The following is a 16,453-nucleotide window of genomic DNA, read 5'->3' as shown; positions in this document are numbered from 1 at the left end:
ACTGGGAGAAATAAAGAAGCTGCCTCTCATAGTCGCTGGAGCTACCTATAGGAGGAGGAGGAGGGAAGAAGGTGCTGTGAGTTTCCTGAACAGCCCTGACTGGGAGAATCATGGGTTTCACACAGCCATCAGCAGGGCCCAGTCATCAGGGCAGAAAGCAGAGAAGTGAGAACGCAGAGAAACAACAGTTGATTTTTACCAGCTGCGGTTGCAAAACCGAGGCAGAACCACAGCCCCCAACTCCCAACCCAGAGGGCCCCTACCCACACACTCTCTGAGACCGATCACCACAGAGCCCCAGAGGAATCTGTGCAAATGCTGCCAAGATTGTTGCTGATACTGACAGAAACTGAAACTGTGGGTAGCGAGCGTGATTAAATATTTACAAGTAAATAAAAAGGCATTACTAAAGCTTTATATAAAGCAACAATCCAAGAGGCTTAGATGTCACCTACTGGAAACCAAAAGAAAAGCGCCTTCTTTGCAACAGGCTAAAGAGAGACCTTTATATAATAAATATCTTTCTAGAAAAACAGCAAATACACTTCAATTAATGCTCAGGTGGAGAAATAGTTCATTAAACACCATGAACAACCAAGGTGACAAGGCATCTCAGAAAGAAAGAGAAAAATCTCCAGAAAATAAGCTTACAGACACAGAAATATGCAACTTAAGTGACAGAGAATTTAGAATGGTACCTCTGAAAAAAAACTCAGTGAGTTCCAAAATGAGTCATATAAACAATTTCAGGAATTGAAAAAAACAACTCGATGAGCAGAGCAAGGAGACTGAAACACTCAAAAAGAATCAAATAGAACTTCTAGAGATAAAAAAAAAAAAACACACTGCAAGAGTTGAAAAATGAAATAGCGAGCTTGGGAAATAGAGTCGACCAAATGGAGGAAAAGATCAGTGACATCAAAGACAGAAATCTAGAAATAAATCAGAAGGAAGAAGAGAGAGACCAAAGAATGAAAAATAATGAAAGAGAAATATAAGAAATAGCTGATACCATCAGGAAAGGAAACATAAGAATAATAGGCATTATCAAAGGTGAGGAAAAGGAGCAGGGACTAGAAACCATTTTCAGACAAATAGATGATGAGAATTTCCCAAATCTAAGAAATGAGCTTGAGCTTGAAATTCAAGGAGTCAACAGAACACCCAATTATCTCAATCCAAAAAGGCCTTCACTAAGACACACTGTATTAAAATTACCAAAAATCAACGACAAAGATAGAATTCTCAGGGCAGCCAGAGAGAAGAAACTGCAACTTATAAAGGAAAACCCATTAGATTATCCTCGGACTTTTCGGCTCAAACCTTATAAGTCAGAAAGGAATGGAATCAAATATTTAAACTATTAAGTGAAAGGAACTACCAGCCTAGAATTATGTATCCAGCTAAGCTCTCCTTTAGATATGGAGGAGAAATTAAGACCTTTCCAGACATACAAAAATTGAGGGAATTCTCCACTACGAGGCCTGCACTACAGGAAATCCTGAAAGGGGCCAGCTCACCTAAAATAAAATGACAAAGAAAAAAAAAAACCATAATTAGGAGTAAAGTGACTATCAGGCAAATAGAAGCAGGGGAGTACAATCCTTACTAAGAACAGGGCATTATAAGCTTAAATAATAAGAAAGTTGCTATAGCAAGATATTAATGAACATTCAGCATACATAGGGACAAATGAGATAACTGACTGAAAAGGGGAGGATTCAAAGATCCAAACTCACAAAGGGGAATGGAGATAAGGCAGGAACAGAAGAAGAGGATATGTAAACTATCCTTTACGTATTTGTAATGGTAACCACAAACAGAAGATTCAGAACCAAAGTATATAACATAAAACAAGAAGGAACAGTGGGAAAACCCACAAAAGCCAACCAAAATAAAGAAAACAGAAACACAAGGACAAGGAAGCAATGGAAACACTGAGCTACCAAAAAGCAAAGGACAAAATGGCTATAAGAAGATCTCCTATTTCAGTAATCACCCTAAATGTAAATGGACTGAATTCACCAATAAAAAGGCACAGAGTTGCAGAATGGATCAAAACACAAAACCCAACCATATGCTGCCTCCAGGAGACATATCTCACTTCCAAAGACAAATATAGATTCAAAGTGCAAGGGTGGAAAATGATATTTCAAGCAAATGGCATTCAGAGAAGAACCTAAGTAGCAGAATTAATATCAGATGAAATAGACTTCATAAAAAATATAAAGAAAGATACTGAGGGACACTTCATAACGATAAAGAGAATCATGCACCGAGAAGACATAACACTTATTAATATGTATGCTCTCAATCAGGGAGTCCCGAAATATATAAAGCAATTACTAACAGAACTAAAGGGAGAAACAGACCAAAACACTATCGTAGTAGGGGACCTAAATACCCTACTGTCAGATATGGACAGATCATCCAAACAGAAAATCAATAAGGAAATAACATCCTTAAATGATACATTAGACTAACTGGACATAATTGACATTTACAGAGACTTTCTCAAAACAGCTGCTTATACTTTCTTCTCTAGTGAACATGGAACATTCTCAAGGACTGACCACATACTGTGACACAGAGATAGCCTCAACAAATATGAGGGTTGAAATCATACCAACCAAATTCTCTGATCATAATGCTTTGAAACTAGAGATCAACTATAAAGAGAAAGAAGAAAGAACTACAAATACATAGAGACTAAACAACATAATACTGAAGAATAACTGGGTTAGAGAAGAAATAAAAAGAGAGATCAAGAAATATATAGAAATAAACGATAATGATAGTACAACGTATCAAAACTTTTGGGACACAGCAAAAGTGGTCATAAGAGGAAAGTTCATACCATTACAGGCCTACCTGCAAAAACAAGAACAGGCCAAATAAACAACCTAACACTTCATCTTAAAAAAATAGAAAAGAAAGAACAAATGAAGCCTAAAGTCAGCAGAAGGAAAGAAATAATCAAAATTAGAGAAATAAATGAAATTGAAAACAATAAAAAAAAAAAAATAGAAAAAATAAATGCAACAAAGAGCTGGTTCTTTGAAAAGGTTAATAAAATTGAGAAACCCCTGGCTAGACTCACTAAAGAAAAAAGAGAAAGGACACAAATAAACAAAATCAGGGATGAAAGAAGGGAAATTATAACTGACATCGCAGAAATACAAAGGATCATACAAGAATACTATGAAAAAATGGACCAGCACTAGAAAAAGTGGACCAGTACAGGTCCATACAAGAAATGGACCAGCACTTAGAAAAATACAACTGTCCTAGACTGAATCAAGAACCAGAAAATCTAAATAGACTGATCAACAGTATAGAAATTGAAACAATCATCAAAAACCTACCAAAAAGTAAAAGTCCAGGACCAGATGACTTCACCAGTGAATTCTACCAAACATTCAGAGAAGATTTAATCCCTATTCTCCTCAAAAACTCTTCCAAAAAATCGAAGAGGAGGCAATGCTTCCCAACTCATTTTGAGGCCATACTACCCTGATACCAAAACCTAGTCAAGATAACACAAAAAAAGAAAACTACAGACCAATATGTCTCATGAACACAGATGCAAAAATCCTAAATAAGATACTAGCTAACCAAATACAGCAACATATTAAAAAGGATTATACACCACGATCAAGTGAACTTCATTCCAGGGGCACTGGGATGGTTCGACATACACAAATCGATTAATGTGATACAGCACATAAACAAATTAAAAAATAAGAATCATATGATCATATCAATAGATGCAGAAAAAGATACGGCATCCATTTATGATCAAAACACTTAACAAAATCGATATAGAAGGAAAATACCTTAACATAATAAAGGACAAATATGACAAACTTTCAACCAATATTATACTTAATGATGAAAAACTAAAAACCTTCCCTCTAAGATCAGGAGCAAGACAAGGCTGCCCACTATCGCCACTGTTATTCAATATAACATTGGAGGTCCTAGCGAGTGTAGTAAGACAAGAGAAAGATATAAAAGGCATCCAAATAGGAAACGAAGAAGTCAAACTGTTGCTATTTGAGGATGACATGATTCTCTATATAGAAAACCCTAAAGATTCCACAAGAACACTACTAGAAACAATAAGCAAATACAGTAAAGTTTCTGGATACAAAATAAACGTTCAAAAATCCAGTGTTCCTATACTCTAATAAGCAAGCATCAGAAAAAGAAGTGGAAAAATAATTTCTTTTGCAATTGCAACAAAAAGAATAAAATATCTTGGAATAAATCTAATGAAACATGTGAAGAACCTATATAATGAAAATTTTAAGACCCTATTAAAAGAAATCAAAGAAGATAGAAAGAAATGGAAAGATATTCGGTTTTCTCGGATTGGAAGAATCAATATAGTTAAAATGACCATATTACCTAAAGCATTATACAGATTTAATGCAATCCCCATCAAAATCTCATCGGCATTTTTTAAAGAAATAGAACAAAAAATCATCAGATTTGTATAGAAGCACAAAAGACCCCGAATTGCCAAAGCCATCCTGAGAAAAAGGTACAAGCCTGGAGGCATCACTGCCTGATTTCAAATTATACTACAAAGTGACACACAGACCAGTGGAATAGAATTGAGAGTCCAGAAGTAAACCCATATTTATATGAGCAAATACTTTTCGACCAAAAAGCCAAAACATACAGTGGAGAAAGGAAAGCCTCTTCAATAAATGGTGCCAGGAAAACTGGAAAAGCTACCTGCAAAAGAATGAAACTAGACTGTTGTCTATCATCTCACACCAAAATTAACTCAAAATGGATTAAGGACCTGAATATAAGACCTGAAACAATAAAATGCATAGAAGAAAACATAGGAACTAAACGGAAGGACCTTGAACTTAAAGAGGATTTTATGAATTCGACCTCAAAGGCAAGGGAAGTAAAAGCATAAATAAATGAATGGGACTACATCAAAGTAAAAAGCTGCTCAGCAAAAGAAACCATCCACAAGGTAAAGAGACAACCATCCGAATGGGAAAATATATTTGCAAGCAATGCCTCTAATAAGGGTCTAATATCCAAAATATACAAAGAACTCATACAACTCAATAACAACAAACAAAAAAACAAAAATCCAATCAAAAATTGGGCAGATAACAGACACTTCTCCCTAGAGGATATACAAATGTCCAACATATGAAAAGATGCTCAAGATCATTAGCTATTATGAAAATGCAAATCAAAACTACAATGAGGTAACATCTCACCTGTTACAATAGCTATAATCAACAGGATAGTAATAACAAATGTTGGAGAGGATGTAAAGAAAAAGGAACCCTCAATACACTGCTGGTGGGACTGCAAATTGGTACAGCCACTATGGAAAACAGTATGGAGGTTCCTCAAAAAATTAAGAATTGATCTACCATATGATCCGGCAATCCCTCTACTGGGTATCTACCCCAAAGACTTGAAAACCCGTATCTGAAAAGGTATTTGCACACTGATGTTCATAACAGCATTATTCACAGTGGCCAGGACACGGAAGCAACTGAAGTGTCCTACGATAGATGACTGGCTAAAGAAGCTGCGGTACATATATACAATGGAATATTACTCAGCCATAAGAAGAGATGAAATACTGCCATTTGCGACAACATGGATGGATCTCGAGATAATCATGCTAAGCAAAATAAGCCAGACAGAAAAAGTTGAAAATCACATGATATCACTTATATGTGGGATATAAACCTAAAAGCAACAAATGAACAGGACAAACAGAGACTCATGAACATGGACTACAGAATAGTGGTTACCAGAGAGTAGCGGGTGGGGAAGTGGGAGGTAGATGGAGTAAAAGGGGTCAAATATGTGGTGACAGAAAGAAATCTAACTATGGAAGGTGAACACACAGTGTAATTATATATGTGCCTTACTGTTAAAGTGTACAGCTGAAACTTATTGGATTTTGTTAACCAATGTCACCATAAAAAAATTAATTAAAAAAATAATAACTCATTGCGTTCAGTATGTGGGCTTCATCCCTTCCACGGTCTGTTATGGAAAAAAGATGAATATGTATATATATATAATTTTTTTTTTTTTTTACTTTGTTGTTAAGTAGTGGTTCTCAACTTGGATGTACATGAGTATCACCTAGGGAACCTGTAAAAGAATACTGATGTCTCCTTCCTCTCTAGAGATTCTAATGTAACTGGTCAGGGTGCCATTTATAAAAGCTCTGCAGGTGACTGTAATGTGTTGCCAAGGCAAGGAACCACTACTCTGGGATCTTGCCTCTGTCCAAAAAAAGAAAAAGCTTATTATCTTTTCTAATTTACTTGGATGAGAAATGCTTTTTTACAATTCTACAGTTTAATAGATGCAAAGATTAAATTTCTTCTCTGTGAGGTTACTACTTTTTTAGTTTGAATTTTAGGGTTTGAGTACATAGTATCTTCTATTCTGATGATTAGTTCAAGAAGTTTATTGGTCATTAGTGAAAAGAATTTAAAGATATGCCTGAATATTACTTTAATATAGAGTAGTTTTAGTTCCTGATATTCTAAAAGAAAATTGTGCTACAATTCATAAAGATGATGTCTTCACACTCAAAAAAAGAAATAATTATTTCCCTAAACATTTCTTCCAAAAGATATTCGCCTTTGCATACAGAAATTCACATGAGGTGCTGAAATAGAAATCTTTCCAAATTTTTCCTAATTTTAATTTTGATCGAATGACCAAAAGGGCCAAAACCAACATAAAGGCCACTTGCCAAAAAATGAATTATATATCTTAACATATTAGGACTGAAAAGGGGGACATTAATTATGTAATCAGTGATGAATAATTAAAATCACGTACAAGTATCATATACAACTTTAGGAAAATCTATTCAACTATTTACATAAAATAGGTAATTTTCCAGAAAATTATGGAATATAACTTATGGAATATAACTCAAAGAATAAAAGAGAATTTCTGAAAAACAAACAACACTTGAAAAGCAGAACCAGTATGAAAAATCTACTTTCCTTGAAAGACACCACACCCAGGCAATTTTCTAGGTGAGTTTCACCAAACATTTAAGTATTAGATATTCCTTTACTGTTTCAGAGAGAAGAAAAAGAAAAAGCTAGCCAAATTGCTCCACTGGGCTATTATAACCTTGATGTAAAACTTAGAATAGTAAAAGTAAGTAAAATTGTGTACCAATCTAATAATTGAGCAAATTGTGAAGCCTCCTTCTATCTAAGTAGAATCGATCATTCCCCATTGGCTCCTACTATAGCTTACACATATTCTATTCACAGCACCATTTAACACTACAGTGTACTTACACATTTTCATATTTGTCTTTCATTGGTAGATACTAAGATCTTTGTAGGCAGAGATTTTTTGCATTCATATCCCATGGCATAGAATATAGTGCTTTCTTACTCCATGGTTATGCTAAATAGTTGTTGAATGGTGTAGAAACAGAAAGGGAAGGGCCTTTCAAGTAGAAATAGCAGTAATGTGTACAGGCAGGAGGTGAGAAATAATGAGGCAGTGAGTAAAGCATTTGGCTAGAACACAGATTCGTATGAGGAAATACCACTTTCTGAAAAGGCCAGTCAAGGTGGGCTTTTCAGGGCTGAGGCTAATTTTAGTTTCAGTATCTACTAAAAGGCATTTGAGCAGGCAATGGCTAAATCAGATGTGTACTTCAGAATCAAAATGAGCACTTTTTAGAGCTGTCAGAGACCTGGCGGTGACCTATCTGGTTTAAATTCATCATTTTAAAAAGTATAAAACTAAACTCAGAGAGAGTAGGTGATCTACCCAAGGTCAAAGAACACAGAACTAGCTAAAAGCAGGTAGAAGCTTTGAGGTAGTAAACTTGATTAAGGTCACACAGTTAGAATATGGTCCAAACAACAGGCAAATCCAGGTCTGTTCAACTCCAAAGTCCATGACCTAGATGACACCAGGAGATGAGGAAGGTAGACCATATGTATACCTTTTCAGAGGAGTCCCAATTTCATGTAATACACTCATTTCAAATAAAGGTCATTTGTGCAATGTATAACTAAAGGCTGATTTAATTATTTTTACTTTTATTATAAGACATAACATTTAACAGAATTATAATTGGCTTTATTATATTGTCATTTTAATGAAGTCTTTTACACAATTAGCTTCAAGACCTAAGATCAATAAAATGGTGGGCATGAACAGGAAGTAAATAGGAACAAAGCATTTCCTTAGCCTCACAAAATCCATATCTAGAGCACTGTAAGTGATTTTAGTTACAACAATAGAACTGGAAAAGTTCCAGAAAAAGGTTAATTATTAATTAATCGAGCAATCAAAAAGGACTCTTCAGTCTTAAATAATTGCCTGAAAGCTTATAAAACAAGAAAGATAGGTAGTGATAGGAAAAACCTAGACTTGTTCATTATATCTCAGAATACTAATTCTGAGAAATACTTCTTAAAGCCTAAAAGATAATAGACTTAGAGAAACTAGAGGAATATACTATTTTACTAAGGCAAAAAATTTTTTTAATGAAGGGTGTCTTTTTTTAAGTTATAAAAAAAGTAAAACATAATTTCATACTCAAAGTACTGATACAAGCTGAAAATATCCATAGGTTCACAATAATAAATGATGATAAAACTATTGTCTGGAATAGATAGGGTGAGACATTGTCCTTGCTTCTTAGATTAACCCTTTTGGTGCTCTTGTCTAAGGCAGGATACTAGATTAAGAGGCCACTGCTCTATAGCTCTCCTTATAAATTCTTACCCCAGCCACTGATTGGCACCACAGGGCTGTACACAAAATAGGCATTTGACTGTTTGTTAACTGACTGACTGAAGTTTAAAGAAGGTGACTGATAACATAGCTTTCACAGACATGATATCATGAGCAAACAGTAATGATAATGCTGATAATGATAACAAGCATCACAATAGTGATCAATGATAAAAGAGTTTACTATATATAGGTATTGCTCTAAATGCATGTATTAACTCATTTATCTTCGTTAACTCTATTCTTCAAATAATAAAACCACAACACACAGAGGTTAATAACTAGGTCAAGGACCGAGAGCTCCGTAGTGGCAGGGGTGGGAACTGAACCCAGAAGCCTTGCTCTAATCATTGTGCTATTCAGGCCAGCCCTGGAATTGTCTATATATCCTCTAGATATAATACTTTCAAGGACCCCATTTCATATTCCTTTTTTGAATATTTGGACAAATAAAGTATAAGTTGTAAAATAGCATTTGCATTTTTTCAGGAAAAAAGATACTAGTAATCCTATTTTATTCGCTTTTAAATAAAATGTATATATTTTAGATTTACCTCCAATCTTCCTTGAGTATAACCCAGGAGCAGCAGATTGGCTCTGTCTTTCTCAGAAGAAATGGGGGCCCAAGGCCAAGCATCATCACTGACCAGTGGCCACCAGCAAACAACTATATCCTGAGCACAATTGATAGCTAGATGACGCTCTGTTGTCCTGTTTACTGGGCCAGGTATTTCGTAATAGGAAATCTAATGGTTAAAAAAAAGCATACCAGAATAATTTTTTCATGCAAAATCCTCAGAGTATTATAAAAATTAAAGCATCTGTAAATGTAGATAAATGCAAGTAAATACGCATGTTAAACGGAGGTGTCAGAATTTACTAAATTCTTTTGACACATGTATAAAAAAAGACATATGTTCAAAATTCTCTCCATTTTTAGCAGAGGAAAGGAAAAGGAGAACTGTGAGTTAGGGAGGAATTGGCTGTAGCAATCCTAATCGATACCAAAATGTACAGTCATGGTTGCTTGACAGCATCGACCTACACGTAGGATTTAAGACCAGCTATATTAAATGACAAGTTCAGTACTGCTGACCAAGAGTGTCTGACTACTGTTTAAGACATAAAACGTTAACAATGACTGACAATAATAAAAGGAAAAACAACTTGAGGCAAATATCACTTTAAAAAATATGAGACATATACACATATATTCTGCATAAAAGGATAAGCTACAGCATCATGTGTAAAAGTTTATGCAGCTTCTGAGAATTATGATTCTCTTTCTTAGGAAGGATTGTAGAATTTATTATTCAAACTATGTTATTTTGGAACATGGTTATTTGAAAACATAAGCACGACACCATCTGGGTGACACATGCCAAGGAAATATAGATTGCACCGTATTTCTGCTTAAGGAATTAATGGAAGGTTGATAGCTTGGAAGAAAAAAAAAACTATCTTGCCATTGCTGGTCAGCAATAATCGAACCACTTTCTGGGGATTAAGCGCATGGCTAAGCCTACTGGACCAGACACTAGCAAAGGGCAGGGGGTCTTCTTATCAGAGAAATGCTTCTGGAGCCAGTCTCACTACATGACAGATTGCTTTCATATTCCTGTCTGCAAGGCAACAAAGGATGGCAGTAATGCGATAATGCCAGAGTGCAATGGGTGTTAAGAACCCGTTGCATTTATGTATTGTATTTAGTAAATAATCAGGCTCATCCAAATTGTGATCTTACCACTCAACCAAGGCCATTAAAATCAAGGTTAATGCTTTAATAATCCTCTGCTATTTTTTTTTTAATATGGTCAAAAGGAACCCCTTTCTATTTGCATGGCCATAATATTATTGACCTCTTCATCCTCTGAATGCACATCAAAAGGAACTGAAATCAAAGTAATTACCAGTGTTGTTCTCTCATGGTAAACATTTAACTCCTTGCACTGTACCTTCACTGTTAAATAAATTGAATTGGATTTTTAAATTGTAGACAGGAAAACTTGTTAAAGGTCAATAGTTTCAGGATATTTATCTTGCAATTTTCTTTGCCAAAATTATTTTAATCTAAAAGAACTGAATTATTGTACAGTTATAAAGAAAAGCAGAATTATAATACTCTACACTACTTGCTTGTTTTAAAATACAAATGGGCAATGACAGACAACACAGATGTACTTCATGCTTTGAAGTCAAATTCTTATATTTAAGCTCTCGATATCATTATTTTTATTAGTTATCTTCTAATAAAAGATAGTGGGATTACTAAGTCCTTAAAAATATACATATTTTGATGTCCTACCTGCCGTGTAAACATGTTGAATTTCTACTTGAAGAAATAGAGTTAAAACAAGAAACTGGCACTTTCATTCCTCACCTAATGCAAATCATGCATGTTACCTGAAATTTCATGTTTCCTGTTTTAATGGCATCAGTATTCTATCAAGACAGTCAACAGGTCAAGTAAAATGAAGAAATTTCTTAAAATAGCCTTTCAATTGACAAAAGGCAGTTTTTACTAAGTATTAAATATCTATATTTAAACACAGAACCAGAAAATGAAATCCATGGGCATTCGAAAGGTAAGCAGATTACTTCTCTAATGTTTAAAAATGACATAGTGTGCCTTTACCCTAATTTCTCAAATCCAAAGGCAGAAAGAATAAACAAATAAGTAACTGCCTTACTTAAGGTATAGGGGCCCATATACTAGGTCAATTTTCCACATCTTTTCATAAGAAAAGATGACATCCTGACAGTCTCTCTCTGTTCTCATTGACAGGTAGTTACTATTTACCACACTATTCATCAAACCTAACATGGAGAAATTAATCATACAAAATTTATATGACAGCATTAGAAACACTTACTCAAAATAGTTTAAATTAATGTCCACTGGTGCATCTCAAAGAACAATATTAATAAATAAACAACATTTCAAGTAAATCTATAGTTAGCTAGTCTGGAAAATAACATCTCATTAAAAATGTTAATACCAATTTTTGTACTAACCAAAATATAATACATGAGTACCACTGATTTCCAGCTAAAGAAAATCAATATTATACGAGTTACAGAAGCTCAACAAAGCTGGCAAACGTAACCAAACTGTAGTTTATTACCACAATGAAAACCTTATTTAATATATTTTATCCAATGTTAAAATATTTTTTATAAAAATAAATGTTCTTATTAAATAAAATTAGATCCTCCTTCACATCACTACCACCTGAATTACAATAAGAAATAATCCCAAAGAGCAAAAAGTTAGGTTAAAAAAACTACTTTTTTAAAAAAACACACATAGTTTCAAGCCACAAAGCTGACTTCTAAAAATTTTTGCCCTTACTATATACTCTAGGTATGGCATAAATGTGCATCTTTTTTAAGGAAGTTGTATATCAGCTCTGTTCCCAGTGAACAGTGAACTGTCTCAAATCCACGTCACAGAGGCTGGATCAATCTTGCAAACACAAGTCATTGCTGAAAAGAGGCCTTGAACTGAAACCGCCTGGAAAATGTATTAGATACTCATCCTAGCAAACAGTATGCTTTCCAAGCAGTTAAAATGTAATGTGGCAAAACTTAAATACATCATTTAAAATCAAAATCCTGCCTTAACAGATATAAAGTCCCTGATACAAGGAAACAAATTACCTGGAGTTAGTGGAGAGAGATACTAACACAGGAAGATTTCTTTTTGCATTTTCTCCAGTTATAGCTGGGGGAAGGAGGGCACCTTCCCACTCATTGTTTATAACACTTTTCTATTAACCTTTGAAAGTACCTTCTTCCTTCTTTCTTTTCTTGTGAAACAGAAACAAGAGCGGCTATCTTAGCCTAGAAAGATAATATGGGGTCTTAGGGAAAAATAAGAATGGTGTACATACTACCACGAGCAAGAAAACCATTTTCAAATGTGTAACTTGCCTCCATTATCAGTCTTTGACTTCCATAAGTACTATACAAATTGCTGTGAACATGCCATTATTAGACCCCTATCATGAAAGTAAAAAAGATGTCCACTGTTTCTAGTGAATCCAGCTTAATCCTGTAACTCTGGCTTTTCTGAAATCCAGAAATGAACAAGAATAGCGAGCATAACATCAATTCACGTGATACTCTAGCATATCTTAATAATTAATAATATGACTATTTAAATTGAAATCTCTACCTTATAATCCAAGGCTGAGAGTTTTTCCAATCTTTTGTTTACATCAGGAGAATCCATCTTCTTGGTAAACTGAATAAAACATAGTTTGTTTTGTGCCAAAAATGATAAGATGATAAAGCTGTCTGTGAGAAGAGCTTAAAAAAAAATTTTGATATCAAATACTAAAATAATGATGAATAGATTTTTCCACTGAAATATTACAAAAACTTATTTTCGGAACATAAATATTAACTGAAATAACTAAAGTCCCTAAATATCATTATGACGCTTTATAAGGACATTAAAGATATTGAGAATAAAAAAATAATCATCAATCTAATCATGCATAGATTTGATACTTTTCCTTCTTTTCTGAAACCATTTCAATATATACAGATGTTTGGGGACAACCACCAAATAAGATGTATTTGGAACTAGGGCTTAAAAAGCATAAAATAAGGACCATAATATTCCTGAATATAAAGATTAAAATGTTTACTTTTACTTATACTTAGCCTTTAATCCTGTGTTTACATAATATAAACCATCTGAGAATAAATTAGATTTATTAAAGGCTACAGATCAGTGTTCTCCACCAATGTTTTTTTTTTTTTAAATTTTTCATCAATAAACCTTTTTAACAAGGTGAATGAAATAAAGCATATTATTCCCAATATGTGCATTATATAAATTAATATTTAATAAGGAAGATTAGCAAAAAATTTCTACAGCTTTATTTCTAAAGCATATGAGTAGGTAGATAATTTTTATGGGTTACATAAAAGGCTATTAATATTATATAAAAGTATTGTTAAAAATAATTGAGAAATGTTTTATGTTATTCCTAGCATAAAGAAATTATTGAATGTTTTATATATTTTCTTTACTTCTACACCTCTCATTGTGCAAACAGTGACCAATGGTAGATCTACACAATTACAGGAGAATCTGGAGAACTGCCAAGAAATTATATTGTTATGGTCTCATGAGAATGTATTATTTCAGGTATAAATAAAAGATACAAGTAAAAAAAAAATCTGAGAGACACGAATAGTATTAGAAGTCTCCTTTTAATTCTTACAAAGGTGCATCGATATGATAAAATCATTACAGCCACTATTTTATTGCGGTATCAATGAAGGGGTCAATTATTAGACATATGAAAATGAAGTCTCTTCTATAAGGAAGTTTCCTGAGCACCATACTTCTACGAGGAAGAAGAAATGGCACACTTACAATCCTACCCCCAGCTTATTATTATCAGTACTGTTGCTAATTATAGCCATCCTACAGAATGTTTTTCTTCAAGATGATGAAATTGGGTCTGATTTATTCAGAGGTGGCTAGTGAGAGCACTGAGGAGAAGGAACGTTTCTGAATTTTCACCTCTGTCCTTTCTAATCGACCATACTTTCCTTTGATTAATCAAGACAATTTTCAATCTCTAACGATAATGCAATCTGTTTTCTAGATCTTTTACTGTGAATAAAAGTATATAATCTTAAAACTTCAGGAGTCAGCATAGTATAGTGGAAAGAAAATGGGTTGTACAGCTAGAACCTGGGTTCAAATCTCAGTTCAGTAATTTTTGAGCTGTTCCTTAGTATCTCATTTGTGGGCATGTTCCATAGTATCTCAGCTGTAATTTCCTTTTCTATAAAGCAGAAATAAGTACATCTTATAAAAGACAGATTTTTGAATTAAAATAGGTAGGTTGGTACAGCATAGAGCCTTTTAGGGCTCAATAAATGTCAGTATCCTACCTTTTCAATAGCTGGTTTAAAATCTTATAATCTTATAATTGCTTTGGAGCAATTATATACTACTGGGGCATCACTAAATAGGTTCCAGATTTGTGTAGTATATTTGGCAATGATTTTTGATATTTAGAAATACTGCCCAATCACTATGTTGTACATCTGAAACTAATATAATATTGTATGTCAACTATAATTTTTTTAAAAAGAAAGAAATATTGCCCAAACTCTCTCAAAAGTTAATATTCATAGACTTTGGTAACAAAGAATGTTCCTAAGAAGCAAAAGACAATTTTTTTTTTTACTGGTGGCTGTGTTAACACATTTGGGTTATTTATTCAAAATCTGAAAATGAAAAATATTTGAAATGTCAACAATAGGGAACTAATTTTGAAGGAACACACCAAAAAAATACCTATTTCAAAAATATGTTCACATTTTTTAAGGAAAAAAGTAAAAAATATTCAGAATATGAGCCTAACACATGACCAAAACTTTGATATTAAATATTAGTCAAAACTTGTATTGGTCCCAAGGGCTGTAACTATGCTATTACAAGCAATTACTTGTGTTTGCAAGTCCCCAGTGGTAATAATTAGTCTACCTGTTGACACACTATTTCTTCTGTCCCACTGTTAATCTAAGCAATTGATTTGCACATAGTGGTAATTACCATCACTGATGGAGTCTGAGATGAGCTTCCCTACCAGGCTCCTGTCAATCATCACTTTCTCCAGCTGCGGCCCAGAAAGGCTTAGGGACACCAGCACACCTGAACCAAAGAGGAGCTAAAACCAGGTAAAGGGGGAGAGAGGGAGGAAGATATACTGAGGATTAGAATCTTTTAAAAATCTCTCCAAATATTTAACTTATACATATATTTACAAATGCACATATACCATGAAGTTATAGTTTTTCTTCATCAAAAACAATCATTGACATTCCAAGTAAAAAGATATACAGGTGGTTAAATGATGCAACACAACAGGTGTATTGATTAAATCTATGCAGAAATCTAATTTAATCCATGTTTATTAGAAGTCTAATCTTCTAAATACTTAGACAGTACCCATGCAGAAATAACTACTTTTCATTGTGTTCTGAAATGTAATATAGTCTATTAATATATTTTGAAAGAGTACTATTTATATCAGAAATTAAAAGATTTCTTGAGGTTTGAATAGTTTATGCTGTACATTATAGAAAAAAATGCCACCATTACAATATAAAGAACAAATGTTAATGATTTATTTGGAATTTAAACCCCATTTCTACAAATAAAGATCCTGTCCATCTAAAATGTTAAATACATTAAATCAAGGCAATTAAAGTAAAATGTTAAATTTTAAAATTCATAAATAAATACCAGAAACAATTTCTCAAGAAGAGATGAAGAAATAAAGTAAAGTACATGGGCTTTATCAAAATCAGTGCTCACCCAACCACCCAACAAAAGATGACTGAATATTGCCATTATGATTTCATACTACTCTTTTCCATTTGTGGCAGCATAATTCATTCATCTCCAAATGTTTAAAACTTCTGAAAGGGCTATGCATATGTGTATGCTTATCTATGAGAATATGAAATATCAACATTGGAAGAAATTGTTTCACCTTCAAGGCAACAGACTCAAAACAGATGAATCATGGAAAAGCATATGGTATAAGAGAAAAAAAAAACCAATTGTCAGTAAACTTATCATGAACATGCCAGCCAAACCCAAAGACAACTATGATTTTAAACAAAACAG

The 16,453-nt window shown here is 33.6% G+C and overlaps 1 protein-coding gene across 9 annotated transcripts in view; it reads right to left on the bottom strand.

Moving 5' to 3' along the window:
* Positions 1 to 16,453, bottom strand: part of WDPCP (WD repeat containing planar cell polarity effector) — a 331,453-nt gene that overhangs the window by 215,853 nt on the left and 99,147 nt on the right. For all 9 annotated transcript variants that reach the window (XM_039887008.1, XM_039887009.1, XM_039887011.1 and 6 more), the window contains exons 7-9: positions 15,374 to 15,488; positions 12,965 to 13,098; positions 9,342 to 9,533 (exon numbers count right to left, since the gene is read on the bottom strand). In XM_039887008.1, the coding sequence (XP_039742942.1) occupies positions 9,342 to 9,533; positions 12,965 to 13,098; positions 15,374 to 15,488 (441 nt within the window). The remainder of the gene's footprint in view (positions 1 to 9,341; positions 9,534 to 12,964; positions 13,099 to 15,373; positions 15,489 to 16,453) is intronic.

The sequence above is a fragment of the Pteropus medius genome, unplaced genomic scaffold, assembly GCF_902729225.1.
Source record: "Pteropus medius unplaced genomic scaffold, Ma_sr-lr_union100, whole genome shotgun sequence".
Lineage (NCBI taxonomy): Eukaryota > Metazoa > Chordata > Mammalia > Chiroptera > Pteropodidae > Pteropus > Pteropus medius.
Note: the sequence above shows the minus strand (reverse complement) of the source record. Positions and strands in the feature narration are given on the sequence as shown.